Raw genomic sequence first — 21,254 nt, 5'->3', positions numbered from 1 at the left:
CACCAATTTTCTCACCTTCCGACCGGATAATATTAAAATCCTCACCAAGAAATCACGGTATATTATCACCACCATCTAAATCCTGAAGATAAGACCACAGAACCCGACGTTGTTCTTGAAAACAACTTGCATAAATAAAAGTAGCCAACACTCTAGAATTATCAAGAGACAACCAACCTGAGAGAGCTTGAGCCATCACTGAATGCAATTGAAACTCAATGCCATTAGCCCAGAACAACCAAACTTTACCACCTGCTTCCACATTATTACAGAAATTTGGAAGACGTAACCACCGTGCCCAATGAGCACACTTATTAACAGAAAGAAAAGGTTCTAAAATTGCTACAACCGATGGACGGTATTTATTCTTAATCAGCCTCAAACTTGCCTTCGAGGAACAAATCCCTCTAATATTCCATACCAGAATATTCATCAATTAATAGTGTTGATTGGAACGTGTCATTCGTTCAAGAACAACAATCGGTTTTTTTCCTTTTTTCCCACGATATTTTTTTTTCCTCGGAGCTTCAATCTCACTATCCGACTCATAACACTTGGTAGCCAATTCTTCAATCTCATCCTCATTATCATTATCAGTCAAAGAATGTGCTAAAAAAGGATACCGTAAGCAATTATCATTACCTATAACATTGCAGCAAACTTCTCCTTCAAGAGCTTCATCAATCAGCTTTACAGAGCTTCTAGGGGACCCACGAATGTCTACCAAATCATCACCCTCTTCCTTTTCACCCAGATTTTCAGCTTCCTCATACCAAGACAACTTTCCAGCCGATTGGTCCCTATACACATTCTGTTCCGCTACACATTCTTCCTCTGATTCCATCAGCCGAATGGCTTCAATCTTCTTCATCCCATTCTCCTCCAAGAGAGCTTGAGGCTGTAAAAATAAAACACCATTAGAATCCATAAATAAAATCTCCAACTGATCGGACTGAGCAATACTCTGTTTCTGGGCAATCCGATCCAGAATTTGTTTCCGTCGTCCACTCAGTATTTCCTTCTCCTCCTCTTCAACCTGCACTTTCTCTTCTGTTTTCTTCTCCCCTACCACCTTCCATACTTTGGTCTCTAACCCCTTCCCATTGGCAACCGAATCCACTTTCTTTTTTCCCTTCAAATTATACTGACTTTTCGATTTGCAGGAGCCTTCTGAATGCCTCTGTTTTCTGCACCAGTTACAGTACACCGGCAAGTTCTCATATATAACCTCTTGAAAAATACTGCTCTCCAACCCAGGTGATCCTATCCAGAAATGCTTCTTCAATGGCGCCGAGACATCCAACTCAACACAAATTCTAGCCGCTTCCGGTCTGGTAACGCACAACGTAGCATTATCACATTTCAAGAACTGACCAAAACCATCACCAAAACTCTTCAACATGGATGTTTGGAAGTAATTCGGAGGTAGTCCAGGTAGTGTAAGCCAAACAGGGACCAACGGGGGCTCATCTTCTTCATTAAAACCTGGAGTCCAGTGGAAGATCTTATACGGAACACCATTCACGTCTGAGCATCCTCTAGCCATAACAGATACAAAGTCACCCTCGTTAATCAATCGGACCAGTATATTCCTAGCGTTTCTCAATTGACCAACCACCGGCATCTCTTTAAGACCCCATCTATTTTTAATAAAGACTCTAATATGGTCCAAAGAAGGCTGGCGCCGTTGAAACTTCAAAACCACAGCAAACCGAAAAGGCTCTGCCGATTTCGCTACTTCAGCCGGAGAGAACGTAAAGAACATCTCCCCATCCACAAACCGGGGTTCATGAACAGATATTTCCATGGAAGGCAGAGGTTGTGGCACGTTAGCCACCACATCTGCAAAACCCCTCTGAAGACCAACTCCAGCAGCATGCAACGAAGAAGAAAGAGCAACTCCAACCACCGTTCCAGGCACCCCCAGCGGCTGGGCAGCAGAGGACGAGGACGGTGCTACAGGGTTTTCCATGCAAACCCTAGGGTTACGTAGATCCTAGAGAGAATCTGGCCACGTCATCCTTATTGAATTCAATTTATTATCCACATACCTAACAATAACAACGATGGCATGCTTGACATCTGTTGTACCCTGAACTGTGCAAGAAGTTGTCAAACTTTCTATACCATTGCCTTAGAGCTTGTTTCAGGCCATACAAGCTTTTCTTCAATTTGCAAACAAAACTTTCATTTCTTTGTACTATGAACCCCTCTGGTGGATGCATGTAGATACATTATTCTAAATTGTTGTGAAGAAATGTGATTTTCACATCTAACTGCTCAAGATGTAGATTCTTTGTAGTCACCATTCCCAATATTAACCTGAATGTTGTGATTTTCACAACTTGAGAGAAAACTTCAGAGTAGTCAATGCCTCTCTTTTGCTGAAACCCCTTTCACAACCATTCCAGCTTTAAACATCTTGGTTCCATCATGCTTAGTCTTCAACTAATATACCCACTTATTATGCGAAACCTTCTTCCCTACTAGAAGTTTAGTCACCTCCCATGTTTGATTTCCTAAAAGGGATTCCATCTCATCTTTCATTACTAACTCTCACTTATTTAACAAAATATAATTCAAGGTGAGTGAAACCCATTGTAGAGGTTTGGCAGTCCCAGAAGACCTATGAACAACAATTGCAAGTGTAGATGGCTCTGGATCTAAGTTTCACTCATAACTATGCTCTGTACTCATACTATGTTGTCAGTAAGGGTGTAACTGGTCTAGCTCAGTCTAGTTTCGGGCAAATTTGAAAACTGAATGAATATACACTAGTTTTGAAAATTTAAAAACCAATACAGAGCAGTTCATCGCCTAGACCGAAACTTTCGATTTTGGTCATGTTTGGTTTAGTTTTTCTGGTTTACCATTTACATGTGTGGCACTACATAAGTTTAGTTTTATAATTTCTTTCAACATTTTATTTAATTGTTAGAATTTAGTATTTATTATTGACAATCACTAATTTAATTGTATCTAATTATACTAGTATATCATAAGTATTGTTTAACTTATAAGTGAGATTAACTTATCAAAAGTTTTTATTAATAACTTAATATTAATGTTCATATTTAAGATTAAGATTTCATATTATATTACTTAGAAATTTAGCTTATAATATATATATATATTTATATTATAACATAAAAATTTATATAGAAAATGTTTTATATATAATATACAAAATTAATAATATATATCGGCATGTTCAATTCAAACCGGTTTAGGACTTGTTTGGGTTCTTAGAAATGGGTACCGGATCTGACCAGTTATGAACTAGACCTACCCCATTGGTTTGGTTTGGTTCAACAAGTTTTCCGATTTCTTTTTTTTACACATCTAGTTCTTAAGAAGCTGATTCAAGCTTATAAACTTAGATCCATAAGGAGTTGCATCTACTGTATCTATTGCTATGCTAAATTTTTCCTTGTACATTGCTTTCTCAATAAAAATCATATATGTACTCTTGATGATTTTTCGATTTTGACCATCTCAAAAGCAGATACCAAATCACTCATCCCTATAGCCGATAAAGTAACACTTTCTTGATTTGGCATCAAGCTTGCAGCAAGCATTGGAATGAATGTGAACATAAGAAACACAACCAAAGACTTTTAAGTAAGAAAACTTCTCATCCTTTTCGCTCCAAACCTCCTTAGGTAATCTACACTCTAAACAACTAATGGCCCACGGTTAATCAGATAAACTACAATGTTAATTGCATCTACCTCAAATATTTGTGGTAACCCGACATACAACCTAACATACAACCTCATACTCCTAGCTCACTCATTGATGGTCTTGTTCATACTTTAAATACATCATTTTGTTGTGGGGTCCTGGCAATAGTCTTCCCATTTTGATACCATACACTGCACAGTACTCCTTGAACCCTCCATCAATGTATGTTCCACCAATATCAGACCTTAGGCATTTCAGTTTTAAATTTGTTTCAATCTCAGCCATAAGTTTCCATGTCTTGCATATTTCAAATACATCAAATTTAATCTTTAGGAAATAGACTCATACATTTTTGCTATAATCATGGACAAAGGTGAGGTAGTACAAAGAACCTACAAGTATGTACAAGTTCTAGCTTTCTTGACCTCAGTGCTCTGCCACCTTTAAAGAAATCGACCATTTTCTACTTCTCTAGAATGCAAGTTCCACACACATCCAAATCATCTTATTTTATTTTTGGTAGCTTTCCCATTCATAGAAGTACTTTTACCCCTTTCTGACTTGTATGACCAAACCTTTGGTTCCAGAGCTTTGCATTATTCTTTGCTTTAGTGATAGAAATGATAAAGATTTCATATATAGTATACCTTTTTTCTGACAATGAGCCAAAACCATCCCACCTTTCGTAACTTTCCATATACCACATGGAAAAACTATCAAATGACCGCCATCATAAAGCCGTCCTATAGAGACCAGGTATTTCTTTAGATTGGGAACATGTTTGACTTTATGCAAAGTCCACACATTACTATTTGCGAGGATAATGCACACATCTCCCATTCCCATGACATCTAGTATTTCTCCATCAGCCAGATACATCTTACCAAAGTCACCAACAACATAGTTCTACAAGATTTTCTGGTGTGAAGTGGTATGAAATAAAGTTCCTGAATCCAACACCCAATCATCAACTGGACCATGAACAGCAAGAAGCATAGCATCTTGTACTTTCTCGGTCACAGTGTTTGCAGTGTCATTCTCAGTCTTCTTTAAAGTTTTGCAAAGTCTTTTGAAGTGATCTGTCTTGCCATAGTTACAGCAAGTGCTTTGCTGTGCAGACCTTAACTTGATTATGCTCCTATTTTTCAATTTTGACCTACACTTATTTCAGTTCCTATCATGTCCCCTACCTTGAGTGTCAATATTCAGGACAAAATCTGAATCTCTCTTGCTCACTTCCTCAAAAAGAATAAAATCTTGGATATCATTATAATTCAGCTTTGTGTTTAGCAGAATTACTCATAGTCATTCTCATGATCTCCCAACCATTTGGCAATAAAGTCAACAAAATCAATACCCGAATCTCATTGTCAAACTTAATTTCAATATATGACAATTGATTTATGATAATGTTAAACCTGTTTAGATTTTGTGTAACAGACATACCTTCTGCCATTTTCTAACTAAATAGTTTATTTATCAGATGCACCTTGTTATTAGCTGATGACTTGTCATACATACCAAAGAAGGCTACAATAAGGTCTACATTTGTCTTTTTCTTGATAACGTTTGGTGAAACTAACCTTGATAGGGTCAACCAAATGACCCCCAGAACCTGTTGATCTAATAGATTCTAATCTGCATGTTCCATGTTGTCCTATTATTTTTCCAATAGAGGAAGATGAAGTCTCTTATTGTAGAGATAGTGCTCAATATGCATCCTCCAATACCTGAAATATGTGCCGTCAAACTTGTTGATTCCAAACACCTTCACTTCTTCTCCCGGCATTGTTCTTACTCAACCCAAACCTGGATCTTGTTACCTGTTGTTGGCAATGATAAGGAAAGAGAAATAAAGAAAAACAAAATAAATCACACACAACACACAAGATTTACATGATTCAGTAACGTGTCTACATCCACAAAGGTTGCAAAAGATTTATTCTCTTGAAGGTTGAAATACACTATGCGGCAGTATGGAAATAGAATATATTTATATGTGTGTGTGTGTGTTTATTGAAACTGACCATGGCCCGAGCATCATTGAAAACCGACAAAAAAAATCGCAACAAATTCTTATCGGGTTAGCTCTTTAAATTGAACCACACAAAACAAAATCAGGTTCAACACAAAAAGTCCAACACTCAGGACATCATGAAGTGAAGTTCTAAGGTAGTAATTTACTATTTCTCTAGTTGATATAGACCTGCCTCAACTTTCATGGCTTAAATAGGGGCTCTTGAATATCAGTTTCTCTTGTCAAACACTGGCTAATTTCTCTCTCTCTCTCTCTCTCTCTCTCTCTCTCTGCTTTTATCTCATTATGTTTCACTTGGATTCACTTGCAGGTATAAGGAAGAAGAAGAGATGTTTTAAAATCTTGAGTTTAAAATTTAAGTATAACATTCATATTTGTTGATTGATCGCTAATGAAATAATAATATGGGTGGTGGTAATGAAGTCACTAGCAGTTGGAACATCAAACCTAGAATTGTGGTTGACATTCGGTTGGTAATGGGCTAATTAAAGCCAATAAAAGGATAATAATAATCAAAATATTGAACTAATAGTGTGCTAGATATAGTCTTGGTCAAATATAGGATAAACAAAAAGGCTAGAAATTGGTCAGGGATTTCAAACATTATGATTGAATGCAAACATTAATCCATATTTATCGGAAAATTAAATGGAGATGAAATAAGGTAAATCTTGATCATTATGAAAATCAAGTCAGGATAATGACCAAGTTAAATTCTTGATTTGATATTATCTCTAACAAGCATAGCACGAATGCCAACTTTTACAAAATATAAAGATATGTTGATTGATGCTAGTCTAATAAACAAAAAATGTGGAGAATGATTGATGCTAATCCAGAGCAACTGTGGAGAATGATTAAAGAGCCACAGTCCTTAGTCTCAAGAGTTTTCAAAGAGAAGTACTTCCTGAATTGTGATGTGATGGAGGCTAAGTTGAAGGGTTCTCCATCGTATATATGGAGAAGAATTTGGTCTAGTAGGAACCTGGTGAAAGAAGGATTAGTATGGAGAGTTGGCAATGGAAGAGACATATCAATATGGAAGGAAAAGTGGCTGCCTCGACAGTAACATATCAAGTACAGACCCCCTCCAATACTTTGGATTCAAACTGTAAGGTGAGTGCTTTAATCAATGTAAGTACAAAGTCATGGAAGGAGGATTTAGTCAAGGCCATCTTCAGTAAAGAGGAAGCAAACTTGATTTTTTCAATCCCCATTAGCAAGAGAGGGGCTCGTGACAAAAGGATATGGGCAGGGTCTGCTAAAGGAACTTTCACAGTCAAAAGTGCTTATTACATGGATACTAGTTTTTCAAAAAGAAGTAGGGGAGAGTCCTCTTCAGGAGGGGATTGTGTAGGGATGTGGAAGGACCTATGGAAGTTAGAAGCCCCGGGAAAAATCAGAATGTTTGTATGGAGGAGCCTATCCAATATACTTCCAACCAAAGATATGCTGTGCAAGAAGAGCATTGTGGAGTGTAACCTTTGTCCTATCTGTATCAGAGAGCCTGAAACTGTAATACATACCCTGTGGACCTGTCCAGCAGCTCGAGATGTGTGGGGAGTTGACAGTAGCAAGCTCAAGAAGTGGAACAGCTCCTTCTGTGATTTCCAGCAGTTATGGAAAGAAATGTCAACAAGACTCGAAAGAGAGGAGCTACAGATGGCTGCAGTGCTGTGTCACCTTCTATGGAGCAGGAGAAATGCTTTTGTCTTCAAAGACCAGTTCATGAGTCCTGAAACCATTACTACAATGGCTCAGGCTGAAGTTTCAGTGCTAAGGGAGGTTAATTCCAAGGTTAGCAGCAGGCTGGAGGGAGGAGGGTCAGCTGGAATGGCAAGTAGGTAGTGGCAGTCACCTGAGTGGCCTGCTGTAAAGGTGAATTTCGATGCTGCATATGATAAGTCTTTGAATAGAGTTGGAATAGGCGTAGTAGTAAGAGATTGTGAAGGAATATTAAAAGCTTGCCTAACTACATCAAGGGACCAGGTTTTCTCGGCTGCCCAAGCAGAAAAAGCAACACTGCAGAGGGCTTTCGATATGTGTATAGACATGGACTTGAACCATGTTGTCTTCGAAGGAGGTGCAAAGGCAATCATAGAGGCTGTCAATTCAAGAAATGAGGATTTTTCGTGGGGTGGCCAAGATACAGATGATTTGCAGCATGTGATGAGGCTTCATCCGGGTTGGAAGCTATCTTTTGCTCTCAGGTCTGCTAATGGTGTAGCTCACAATGCTACAAGTTTAGCTATTAGGGAGTCCAACGAGAGGGTGTGGATTGAGAGTGGACCCTTGGCGGTTATGAACTCTGTTTTGAGTGATGTATCTTTTATTGTTGCAAGTTGATCAATGAAAGTAGTGTTTCTATCAAAAATAAAAAATAAAAAATAAACAAAAAATGTAAGAGTAATACTGTAGTGCTTGATACATTATTATGTGCCTCAAATAGAGAAATTTGACGACACAATTTTTGAGTATTGGATGACGCAGTTCGGTCGAGAGGAAAAAACTTCATCTTCCTCTTGTTTACAAGGATTGTAATCTTTTAACAGATAAGCTTGCCTCATTTGAAGCCCTGGGCAAAACGGTAAGTTTTTCTTTCTAGTTCAAATGCTTGGTGTGCATGCTCTGGATCTCGTAATTGCTCACAGCTTTTGACATTGACTCTAGCTTTTAATTTTCTGTATGGACCCTTTGAAATCTTTTATTATTAATTTTCTCTTTCAATTTTTCTTGGGAGCTTGATTTTGGGAATTCAGTTGTAACTCTCATGCTCCTTTCGTATACGGTGTTCCACTATCACAAGTAAAGTCATCAATAAAAATGGGATACGGTACTTTCCTTTAAAAATAAAAACACCAAATCAACACAACCTACTACCTACCCGACAAACAACCTCACAAGCATTTATTTTTGATCTACTGCTCTAACCACTCACGAAAAACAAATAGCATAATACGGATTGCTACCTCTAACGACCTGTTGTCGATTCTAAGCAGTCTTATAATCGTGCCTAAGTAGTGTTATCCTCGGCACTTGCGGTTTTCTTAGCCTTCTGGTCACACTCACCAAGTATCATTTGACGAGCGTATCGCCTGCGGCGAAATGCTGCCTGAACGTTAGATGCGGCAAAACTTTGCACCGAATAGGAGTCGGTCCCTCTGAACTTGCTAAACTTTGACCAGTGTAGATATAGCATATGCTGTATGTTGCCGGCCGTAAGAGCGAAAGCTTCGACTTTTGTATGGCATCTGAGAGTCCTGGTCGAGAAGGGGAGGTTGGATGGGTCCGGCAAGGAGGGGGAGTTGAACACCCATTCTAGCAGTTCAACTCCATAGAAATCTGTTGTGCCTCCGGCAGCCCAAAAATCACACCCACAATAGATAGAGACAATATTTAAGTGGTTCGGCAACTTGCCTACGTCCACTGAAGCGGAAATTCAATTTTTCAATATGTTTGTACAATTTTACAAACACTCACAATAACTCTCTATCTCTCTCAAATGGCCTCTGTTCTGGGTTTTTCCAGAACTCAAATTTCGCCCTCAACCCTCTGCCTGATCGCTCACCGCAGTGAGGATAATTTAAGCTTCAAACATCCTCTCCTATTTATAGGAGAGGATGAGCTCCTCTTCCTCCACATATTCGCTGGATCCATCTGAAATGCAATGCTCACTTCACATGGAAGCACATGTGAGGAATATCACCACATGGGCACATGCACACATGGGCAATCTATGGGCACCACATGGAGTGGAGTGGACGGCTCACATGGGCAACCTATGGGCAACACATGGGGGGACTTTCAACAATCACCCCCTCCACCCAAGTGTGCCATACTAGGATGCTACAAATGGTTGCATCCTTCAAATGATTGCACTCCTTCATTGGAATACTTGTTAGCCATGAGAGATCCGCTATCAAATGCATCTGCAGGTACGTCTTCAAATGGATGTCCAGATGCCTCTCCAAATGCATCTTCAAATGCATTAGCATCGTCTACATCCACAGAGCTTGCAAGGGATTTTCTTCAGAGGAGATTTACCAGTGCTCAATTGCACAATCTCAACTCTCTAGGATTCTTCTTTTGCTCGAGTTCATGAGTCCGCACTCATGTACACCTTGAGCAAACTGAGCTTCGCTCTAGGCTCATCCGAGCGAACAATCTGCTTCGCTCTAGCCACATCCGAGCGAACACCTTGAGCAAACTGAGCTTCGCTCTAGGCTCATCCGAGCGAACAATCTGCTTCGCTCTAGCCACATCCGAGCGAACAATCTGCTTGGTGCCTTACAGCTTTCAAACCAGGCTCCATAATCCTACAATCACACCAATCTCCAACTTGGAGACTGGTTCTCAACATGCCGAGCTCTATCTCCAGCATGATCCCTTATACAATTTTACAGCTCATGTCTTCAAGTCAGAAGACTAACTAAAGTGATGCATAACTTTAGTTTATCACGTACAGTGCCCTTAATCAACACATCTACATAGGGAAACACATCTCCCACTGCACTGGGAATCAATGGTCTCGCACAGACCTTGACACATATCAGAGAACCTGTTGCTGAGGTCTCATCTCTGATCTGGGTGACTGACCCTTCATCCTGCTGCTATCTTCAGTCGCATGTGTCCATCTTGTGTGCAGTCTCCGACTTGCATAATCTCCCTTCTTGCAAGATTTTTTCTTCATACCGTAGTTCACTACCTTCATTCAGCAGGATACATTTTAAGGTAGTAACCACCATGGAGGTCTGATCGTCTTGGCAGTTCTTTAGGTGTAGATATCCCTGGAACATCTGACGTTTTGTTCCCATCTCTCACACATATACTTCATGTCGTGGTCCAGGGAGATTTCTTTAGAAAAGTAAAACTGGGTTCCTTTTACTTTCTCTAATTCACACGACAATTAACCCGAGCCAAGACCAATTAATCCTTCGTGACCTTCCAACACCAAGTGCTATTGGCAACAATAGCAACAATCTCCACCTTGTGACTTTGACTGGCCCCACAGCCAAGCTCCACCTCAATGAAGATCTTCATAGCTCCCGCTATCATGCTTCACCATAAAAGCATATCCACTCAGAATAAACTAATTCCATGCATTTCACTTCGGCCCATGTCGAAAATAACCTTGCTGAAAACTATGGTGTAACTTCCACGTTTGGCTCTTCTGGAAGTTCATCAGCCATCGACATGAATTTCCACTACACACCCTGCATTAATGCCAAACCAATGCTTGTGTGTAAACTTGTGGACCTGCTAACATTAACACATCCTCTATCATGGCAACTCTGGGAATTAGCGGCATGAGGATATACGTGTCTCCTTTTTTTTTCCATGGAGAGAGACACAACATTAGCATCAATACCAGTATCTCCATTTACTGACTTGGAGCCACTTGCCGAAACTGCTCCTTGTACTAGCCATTTCACCAGTCGCTAGTATCACTGTTGACTTCAGGAATTGATTTGCCCTTCAACGCCTTTGAGAAAACACTACTGAATGACTGCTGTCTTCAGGCTGTCCTTAACAGCATTGTGCACTGCAAGAAATGCAATGCCATGTATTTCTTCAGTCACCATATTCACAGCATCATTCTCAATTTTCTCCTGATTTTAGCAGTCTCTTGTGGCCTGTCTTGCCACAATTTCTAGCGAGTCATCTGTTGTCCAGATCTTGACTTGCCTCTGTCCTTACAATCAACATTCAGGACCAACAACTTGAAATCTTGCCAGAATCTCTTCTGCGCACCTCCTCATCCAGGATAAGATCTCTTACATTGAGAAACTTCAACTTTGACTTCTTTGCAGAATTACTCATAGCCATTTTCATGACCTCCCAACCTTTTGACCACAACGCCAAATGCTATTGGGCAACAATAGTACCTTCTGCCTTATCTGAAATTGAACCGTTTCTCCACCTCAAATCTGACAAGATTTAAAACCTTACTTCCTGACATTGCTTTAATGAATTTACCGTAGAAATGAATAGTACCTCACTAAGTCAGTTCCCAGGAAAGATTGGAGGGTCACAATGGACACACTTAAAATTTCCAATCTCCTAGACAGAACCTCCTTAGACTGTACGTATCCACACTACCACACCAAAGCTTCATCTGCACTTTGTTATTTGCAACTGGATTTTCAAAGAAAGCCACAACGAGATCCGATGCGGTTCTCCTCTTAATAACAATATGCTCCATGAGTTGTATGACTGCCAAAACCTGCTGATATAACAAGTTAATCAGCATTGTCCAATGATCTGAAATTTGCTCTATCAAATTTCACGATCCCAACTGGCTTAAATTAAGCCCAAAACCAATGAGTCCATCATGACTCCAACTGGCTACGATCAAGCCCACAACTGATCTGCAACACGTGGACGGTTCAGATCAAATGTACCGATGGCGAATCTCAACATTCCTACCGTACCGATGAGTCCAGAATGATCCAAATAGTTTGCCACTACTATTTGATCATCGCGATGGAACTCCAACTGGCTACGATCAAGCCCAAAATGATCTGCAACACCTCGACAGTTCAGATTGACTGTACCAATGGCGAATCTCAACATTCCCACCGTACAGATGAGTCCGGAATGATCCAAATAGTTTGACATCACTATTTGATCATCGCGATGGAACTCCAACTGGCTACGATCAAGCCCAAAATGATCTGCAACACCTCGACAGTTCAGATCGACTGTACCGATGGCGAATCTCAACATTCCCACCGTACGGATGAGTCCGGAATGATCCAAATAGTTTGACATCACTATTTGATCATCGCGATGGAACTCCAACTGGCATAGATCTAGCCCAAAATGATCTGCAACACATCGACAGTTCAGATCAACAGTACCGATGGCGAATCTCGACATTCCCACCGTACGGATGAGTCCGGAATAATCCAAATAGTTGGAAAGCACTATTTGATCGTTGAAATCGGACTCCGGATGGCTTAGATCTAGCCCAACAAAGATCTGAAAATCGGACGGTCCAGATCTCTCTGGCGCGTGTACCACACGCGCCGCAGTAGGGCGTCTGAGGCGCGTCTGACGGGTGTCCAACACGCGCCAGAGTACTCCGAGTGCGCGTGGGGGCGCGTGAGCGCGTGCCCTGCACGCGTCTTCAACCCCCACCGCGCGTGAGGGCGCGTGGACGCGTGTCCCTCACGCGTATTCTTCATCTGCCGCGCGTGGGGGCGAGTGAGGCCATGTGTTCCACGCGTCTTCTTCCTCCAGCCGCGCGTGGGGGCGCGTGGCGCGTGTATCCCACTTCGTCTTCTTCCTCCAGTGCGACTGAGGCGCGTGCATCGCACTCTCCGACTTCCAGGGGCGCGTACGGGCTCTCCGACATCTGTTTTCGACGCCGTTTGCGGCTACGGATCCGTCTTGATGAGAGGAACATTGTGGTGTGATCAAAAGTTAATTTTGATCAATTGTAATTTTCTGGGTAGCATGAACCGAAGCTCTGATACCATTTGTTATGCCTCCGGCCGCCCAAAATTACACCCACAATAAATAGAGACAATATTTAAGTGGTTCGGCAACTTGCCTACGTCCACTGAAGCGAAAATTCAATTTTTCAATATGTTTGTACAATTTTACAAACACTCACAATAACTCTCTATCTCTCTCAAATGGCCTCTGTTCTGGGTTTTTCCAGAACTCAAATTTCGCCCTCAACCCTCTGCCTGATCGCTCACCGCAGTGAGGATAATTTAAGCTTCAAACATCCTCTCCTATTTATAGGAGAGGATGAGCTCCTCTTCCTCCACATATTCGCTGGATCCATCTGAAATGCAATGCTCACTTCACATGGAAGCACATGTGAGGAATATCACCACATGGGCACATGCACACATGGGCAATCTATGGGCACCACATGGAGTGGAGTGGACGGCTCACATGGGCAACCTATGGGCAACACATGGGGGGACTTTCAACAAAATCATCGGTTTTTAGACACCCAGTTTGACGATGAGCAGGACTAGTTGTATAGGTCCATATGATGCCTCGCGTGATGAAAAGCAATGCATCAAGTGGTTCCCCCTCCCGAACAATGTAACTGTTCTCGTTGTAGTACACTTGCTTGAGAAAGTCGCAGCTAATCAATTTCAACGCATCTTCACTCTCATTTCGAAGAAGTGGCACCTAAGTGTCGATCATAAACAAATAATCAATAGAGAAGGATGACTAACGAGAAGAAGTCCAATATATATAAAATTTATTACTATATGAGTATGCGTGGAAACATGTATATAAATCAACTTGTAATTATTCATCAAAATTACATTCTAAGTAAACTATTTCCCCTAAATTTTAACTCAATTAATTTAGAACTCGGATCGTGTCAATTGCCTTAACATTTGTATACTTAGTGATACTATTCTATAAATTTTCAACATCTCATTTCGTTTTTTTCACATTTCCTACGTAAAAAATTATTTCAGTTTTTAATTTTACTATTTTTCTCGTTCTACATATATAACCAAAAGGAAGTACAAAAAAGGGGGACTCATTCTCCTAATAGAAAGAAGAAAGGAATGATTTCTTATTTGCTCTATACATAGAGGAAGTAGGATAAAAAGGGGGACTTGCTCTCCTTTGTAGAAAAAAGAAAAATGAATTTCTTTTTGTGTTGAGCATGAAGCCTAGTTTACTCTTGTGGTGGCCCGATTTGATGATCCAATCTAACAAAAATTCATTATGCTTTTTGGGAGGATTTTCAATAAGGCTTGCGCCATGGAGCGCAAGCTTGGGCCGATATGTCCAAGCCGAGGCTCCCTCAACAGATAGAAAGTTCACTCAAAAAGCACAAGAACAGAAAGTTTGCTAGGGAGAACAAGCTTATGCTGATTGGCACTGTTGTTTGACTCAAGAAATGCCAAACAAAAAGTTCACTCAACGTTAGATCAGCATTCAACTTGAGTGAAACTCAAACAGAAGTTTGCTCAAGTCTTGCTTGACAGTGAACTCAAACAAAGCCTAGGCAAAGATTTCGATCAACTCGGAGCTCAAGCAAACACCAGACAAAGAGTTCGCTTGATGTGCGCTCAACACTCTGCACGATCGAATTTATCAAGAAATTGAAAATTAGGGTTTTTGCAATGTAACCCTCTAAATATTCTTATTATGAACAGTTGACTGTTTTGAACAGCGAGATTTTGTCACAAACTATATTTTGTGATTTTTCAAGATATCAAAATCTTTTGCAGCTTCGTGACGTTGCCAACGTAAATTTGGTTCATGTGATTTATTGCTTATTTATTTCTTGTTTACTCTTTTTGTCATATTTTTCTCAACATTCTGCTCTATTTATAAAAGAAGTTAGAAAAAGAGGACTCACTGTCTGTAACAGGGGTAAGCAGAGATGGCTCAGAATTTTTCTTCTAGTGAACATGGGAAGATGACGCAAAGGATTCTCTGCATCAATATCTTTATTTTCTGCAAACATTCGGTTTACCTCGGATATGATCAGCTTTTCTTTTTCTTTAAGCCGCGGGTTTCTGTCTATCCACTCATGTATTTTCCCTTTTTTGGCTTTCATCTCGTATTGCCGCCACTTGTTATATTCCTCAAGTTTCTTAGCTTCATCCAACTGTCTAGATGCCTCCCACTGCATATACATCTGTTGCATAGCAAGTTAAGCACATTAAACGTTTTCCAGAAATTCTCAGTTGTCTCAAAATTAAATTTCAATTATATAATTAAGAGAAAATTGTAAACTTAAAATAAGGTGTTTTTTTTTTTATCTTTTATTTCTTTTATTTTATTGATCAATTCGTAGTCTGTAGAGAAAAAGTACGATTAGATTTTTGTCTTGCTGAATTCCTTTCTTTAATGGATTATGGGTGGAGATTCTTTAAAAGGAGTGGAAGCCATAAGAGTCCCTATACGCAACAACGAAGTACAAGTCAAACTCGTGCCTATATAAGGAGACAGCACCTCACACAGTGAATATCATTGTAGTATCATTGCAGCCTCAGTTTTAAAGAAAAAGAGTATCCTCTGTTTTATCATTCAAATTCTCCCCTAAAACAGAGGACGTGGATCGGGATGATCATTATTCTATTTATGGAATGCTTACAGATTGTAAGTTAATAAACGAGGAAACTATTACAACTGATATAAAAAAGGATCTATAAAATTAAAAATTAATTATATATTTATGGTAAAGTACTCTGATATTCACACAGATAAATTATATCAATACGGGCTATGAAGCTTCAAAAAGTATGCATGTTGATCACCAACCTGCAAACGTCCAAGGAAGTACATAAACAGAAGCAAGCCAGAGATGGAAGTTAAAACTGCGAAGCAGTTCTCCCAGATATGCGGACTTGTTTGAAGGTTTGAACCAAAAGAACTGCGGATTTGCAAATACAATGTAAGATCAGATAGTGTATTCACACCAGAAATTATTAATTAATATATATACTATGCTTTGCATACTTACATATATATATAGCACTATCATTATTTTTGCAATATGCACCTCAAATTATGAAGATTTGCATCTTGAAAACTTGCAGCTAAAAGAGATCGACTTATTTCTCCATTGCCCGGACGTACTCTAAATTGTTGTTTGGACTCGATTGTTCCAACTAATATATAAAAGGTCACTTTCTTTTTTGTTTATTTCTCTGATTTTAAAACCACTAATCATCAAGGATCCACTTGAGAGGTGGCCCTATATAAAACATGAATGCTAGACAATTTATAAGCACAAGCATGCAAGTGTGGCAGTCAACATGTTGTTGATGACATGCAATGATAAAAACTATTAACTATAGATTGTGAAATAGCTCAATGTCGAATGCTGTCTTAACAGTGACATTCACAAACCTCAAATTTCGGAGGCCCCACCAGAAGCAATACAAGATCTTTCGCGGAAAATCCATGGACGCCACTGTACCAGATTGAAGCGCTCCTTGGAACATTCCAAAATCGAAGACCGTTGTGTTTGTGGTTTCTATAGGACAATAATCATTTAAAAATGTGTAATTGCCAAAACCGTGGTCACAGTCAAGAGAACTTCGATCACATTCAATATGATTTTCACAGGCGAGGTGCCAGCAAGCTGTCTCACGCTCGACGGAGAGAAAGTACCAAAAACCACCCAGAATCTAAAAGACCATTTAACCGATCTTAATGATTAGTAAATAATGCAGATATCGTAGCAAAAGTTTTCCTAATTAAGAAAGTTTACTATGTACGGATGAAAATTTCAACAAACATTACGGATAATAATTTTTTGTAGAAATAGTAAAAAAAAAAAAAAAAAAATGAGGCCAAGAAGTTGGTTTGGTACTGCTATTTATATAATCTTTTCCTCTTGCCAATTGATCCAGAAAATTGTCCTGAAAGAAATTGTTTTTGAATCAGTTCATGTGACATGTGGATTGCTGTGATTCTTCTACTTTGCTTTGGACACATGGACGTATGTAGGAAATGATGCACTAAAATTGATTGGCCTGGTGTGGTGGTTGAAGAGCTTCAATCTGGCCACCATCCTTAATGTTGATGCTCAAACAAGGGAAATGCATCCAACTTCCAATAAAAAGAGAAGATCATTTGCGTCTCAAAAATGGTCTCTGATCTAAAAAAATTAACAAAATCTCAATTATCCTTTTTACTTTACTCTACACCCATGCATCTAAACAAAGCATTAATGAAATAGACGAGTAAATAGCTAGAGAATGAGAAGAAAAATGAAGGAGAATCTATGAGTACTAAAGATATTCATTAGCAAACTTAATTATTGGGTGCTATAGTACTTCATGTTATAGAATCAGGTATATATAGTTCACAACGAAAACTTACGATTTGTGAAAGTTCATTCGTCTGAAACCTAAAGAAATCAATAAACCTTGATAAAGATATTCAGCCACTTATCTTAATTAAAATTAAAAATTATATGAGGTAAATAAGTATGACATTTTGAGTCAAACTTACATGACTGGCAACAATGAAGAGAAGCATGTTGAATCCAGCTTTCACTGCTATGGCGTTTTTAGATAAGCTGGTCCTAATACTCCTAAGGATGAATACTTTTTTCCATGACAGGTAGATACGAAGAGCTCTTGGCAGATATTGGAATAGAACAACAACGCTCAAGACTAATTTCCTATTGTTCAAAGATTCGGAAGCTCTCGTTTTGGAAAAGATAATTGGAAGTAGCACCTGGACAGTTGGCACAGATTAATTATAATTAGAACCTCTCATTATTTCTGAAAAAAATAATTGGAACTAGCGCCTGGATATAATATAAATAACAAAGACTACGTACGTATAATATATATATATATATATCTATTCAAGAAAGACAATTTTCTTTATAATGAGTACCAAATACTCTATACTATACCACGCTTTAGATCAAATACAAAATTTTGTACTTGCGTACGTTACTTGAAGGCATGCATGCGTGCTTAAAACCAAATTATTACCTTACTTGCATATATGGGTAAAAACATTAATAATCTGCATAAGATCAATGACCCTTAATTACCAGCTGTGGGATTGGAAGCATTGCCAGGACGTCGTCAATCGCGAATGAGCTTGACCACAAGTACCTCTTTGCTTTTGACCCAGCATCTGTATCTACTCCATCTTGTCCTTGTAGATCACAAGCATTCTCGTGTATATGAGGATCTCGAAAACATTGCAAAACGATATTCACAAGTGAAATCGAGTCCAAGAAAGTTCGCAAACAAAGACTTATGATGCATAATCTTGTATCTAAAGCAACGCACTTTCTTTCTTCATTAATCACCGGAAGGTAAAAGAACAAAGGGTCCACTGATACCGAAAACACGCACGACGCTAAGAAAAGTCCCTCTGAGTTAAGAATGTTTACAATCCACTTTGGAAGTTGACGCTTTTTCGTCTCCTTCTTTTGATCTGATGACGTCTTAACTTCAGCTTTATTGAGATTTTGCCCCTCAACATCCGGAACCCTAGGCAAAATAGAACAAACCGGCAGTGATTTTAAATCATGGGACCAAATAATTATGACAAAATTGTCAGGCTCCAAATATTGCCCCGAAATCACCTAAATATAGCTAGTTATAAAGTGTCATGCTGGTTCCTTTCAGCCCTACAAAATCCTATGATTTTACAATGAAGTACCAATTTAGAAGTGACTATATATGCAAATACGTTCGCACATATACAAATATATATATATATAAACCAAGAAAAATAAGAAGATAACTTTGGTATATCAACAAGGGTCCTTCTAGAGCCACCGCAGGGGCTCCGGCTTGGCTTAAATTTTTTTTTTATATATCATTTTTTAATACTTTTAAATTTAAAAAAAAAAAAAAAAAAGTGCTGCCAGCGGGATCTTAGCTTTATTCTATCAACAAGGTGCACTATACATATGCTGTGAGGTCATTAATTGGTCACTAATTACTTATTTCATGTGACCATTTAGATGAAAAGAAAAGTTGATCATGATAAATGCTGTTTGGTCGGAAATTCAATTTCTCCACAAGGGACAAAATAGTTGTCAGATCCAATTAATGATGTCAGCAGCTTCAGCCACACAAATTCACTAATTAATCGCAGGTAGGAAGAAGAAGAAGAAGAAGATACTGACCTCATCTCTTGCTCAGCAGCTTCAGCCACACAAATTCACTAATTAATCGCAGGTAGGAAGAAGAAGAAGAAGAAGAAGAAGATACTGACCTCATCTCTCGCTGTTGCCCAAAGAAGCTCATACTCGTAGTGTATCCGTACACTGTGAATTCTGCTTCCTGATAAAAATGGAAAAATTAGAGAAACGTGCAACACCCTTGGTCGATCTATTATTCTAAGTGTAATTAACATCTACAGATTGTTTTTTCAAGAAAAACTGCAGCTTAAAGACATTATCACTAAGAAAGATCATCTTTTCCCAAACTCCTTCCCCCCCCCCCCCCCCCCCCCCCCCCCCCCCCCCCCCCCCCCCCGCGGTTGTGTCGGCCTGAGCTGAAACTAAAAACAGACAATTTCAAGGGTTTGTTGTTTGGATTACGAGAAAATTTCATTCTCAAATATCACTAAAATAGAAAATATTTTTTAATTTTAAAATTTCAATCTTTTTATTTAATTATTATCTAATCATTATTTAAACTTAAAAATTAATATAATTTTTTCAAAATTCAAAATAATACATAAAAATCAATACAATTTATTTTAAACTTCAAAAAAAAAAATCTAAATTATAATAATTTTTTATTTTATAATTTTTTTATTTAATTTTTTTCATTTTTTCTAAAATTCATTAAAATATTTTCACTTATTCATAAAATTTTCAAATATTTTAAATGCTCAACATGCACTTCTATAGCAATGCTACACTCAACTTCCTCAACTTTTATACACAATATTTTTTAATTTTTTTTTTTTTTAAATTGATTTTTTTTAATATTAATTAAATTATTCTATTTGTTATCTATATATTAAATATTTAATAAAAATATAATAAAAATTAAAAAATATAATATATAGAAATTGTGTAAATATGAAGAGATTCTGTAATTTTTTTCCTACGATATTGAAAACGAACGTGTATTCGTATTGAAAAAAGCTTCTAATCAACAACTGTTTCCACACCTTATGGAGGAATCTTTTTTTTTTTTTTTTTTTTTTTGAATTTTGAATTTTGAATTTTGAATGTTGAACCGGTTCCTGACTCACAAACCCCCTCCCTCCCTTAGTTGAGTTCCCTCCCCTCCCGAAACTCAGTCCCCACAGTCCATCAAAGTCGTGTACGGTAACTATGTCGGAGACCGGAGATTGAGGTGAGGAGAGAAAGAGAGCTTGATGAGATTGAAGAGAGTTGAGAGAGAATGAAATGATAAGAGAGAGAGGGGGTCGGATGAGAACAAAGGAAAAATTAAAAAGAATTTCGAGAGAGAGAGAGAGGAGTCGGATGAGTTGCGAGAGGATGAGGAGAGAGAGCTTGATGAGAAAGGAGGGTGTGATGAAATCGAAGAGAGTTGCGGAGAGACAATGAAATGATCGGTTATTTTGTCCTTTTAACGAATGTAGAAGTGTGGGTGTTGACAGTAGCTGACCTGTACAATCTCTCTCTTAAGCAAGCTGATTCCACAAGCATCTCAGGCCAGTCTATTTATAGGGACTGGCTGAGTTAAGCCCAATAATTAAGGAGCTTCTCAGACGTTGACCGTGAGTCTACCTTTGTTTCTTTAAATTCTTCTATATATTATTTTTATTTTAAATTTTTAATATTTTTAAAATCTTTTGAATTTATTTTTTTAAATTAATTTAATTCTTCTATTCACTATTCATATATTAAATATTTAATAAAAAAAATAATAATTAAAAAAAATATAATGTATGGAAGTTGTATAAATAATAAGAGGTTGTGTAGATTTTTTCTTCTTATAAATATAAATAGATCTATAAAAAATAATATTCATAATTTAGAGTAGATATACGTGATATATTAGATCCTTTTATAATAAAAAATTTAAAATTTATTGTATAGAAATAAAGTTTACAAATTATAAATTTATTT

At 38.3% G+C, this 21,254-nt stretch overlaps 1 protein-coding gene across 1 annotated transcript; it reads right to left on the bottom strand.

Annotated features, from left to right (window-relative positions):
• Positions 1-8,673: 8,673 nt before the first annotated feature.
• On the bottom strand, positions 8,674-20,803 carry LOC122313522 (cyclic nucleotide-gated ion channel 1-like). Its single transcript, XM_043128612.1, has 9 exons — positions 20,791-20,803; positions 19,418-19,485; positions 18,237-18,684; positions 17,681-17,908; positions 16,571-16,851; positions 15,980-16,091; positions 15,072-15,353; positions 13,675-13,876; positions 8,674-9,064 (listed from the first exon to the last, which is right to left on the bottom strand). The coding sequence occupies exons 2-9, from the start codon at positions 19,447-19,449 to the stop codon at positions 8,736-8,738; spliced, it is 1,914 nt and encodes a 637-aa protein (XP_042984546.1). The 5' UTR covers positions 19,450-19,485; positions 20,791-20,803; the 3' UTR covers positions 8,674-8,735.
• Positions 20,804-21,254: the final 451 nt, after the last annotated feature.

This window comes from Carya illinoinensis, chromosome 1, assembly GCF_018687715.1.
Source record: "Carya illinoinensis cultivar Pawnee chromosome 1, C.illinoinensisPawnee_v1, whole genome shotgun sequence".
Taxonomy (NCBI): domain Eukaryota; kingdom Viridiplantae; phylum Streptophyta; class Magnoliopsida; order Fagales; family Juglandaceae; genus Carya; species Carya illinoinensis.
Note: the sequence above shows the minus strand (reverse complement) of the source record. Positions and strands in the feature narration are given on the sequence as shown.

Coding starts and splice junctions, on each gene's coding strand:
- LOC122313522 (XM_043128612.1), bottom strand. CDS start 19,449: ATGAGCTTCTTTGGGCAACAGCGAGAGATGAG. Junction 16,852..17,680: donor TCTTCATTGTTGCCAGTCAT/GTAAGTTTGACT, acceptor ATGGTCTTTTAG/ATTCTGGGTGGTTTTTGGTA. Junction 15,354..15,979: donor ACTTCCTTGGACGTTTGCAG/GTTGGTGATCAA, acceptor GCTATGCAACAG/ATGTATATGCAGTGGGAGGC.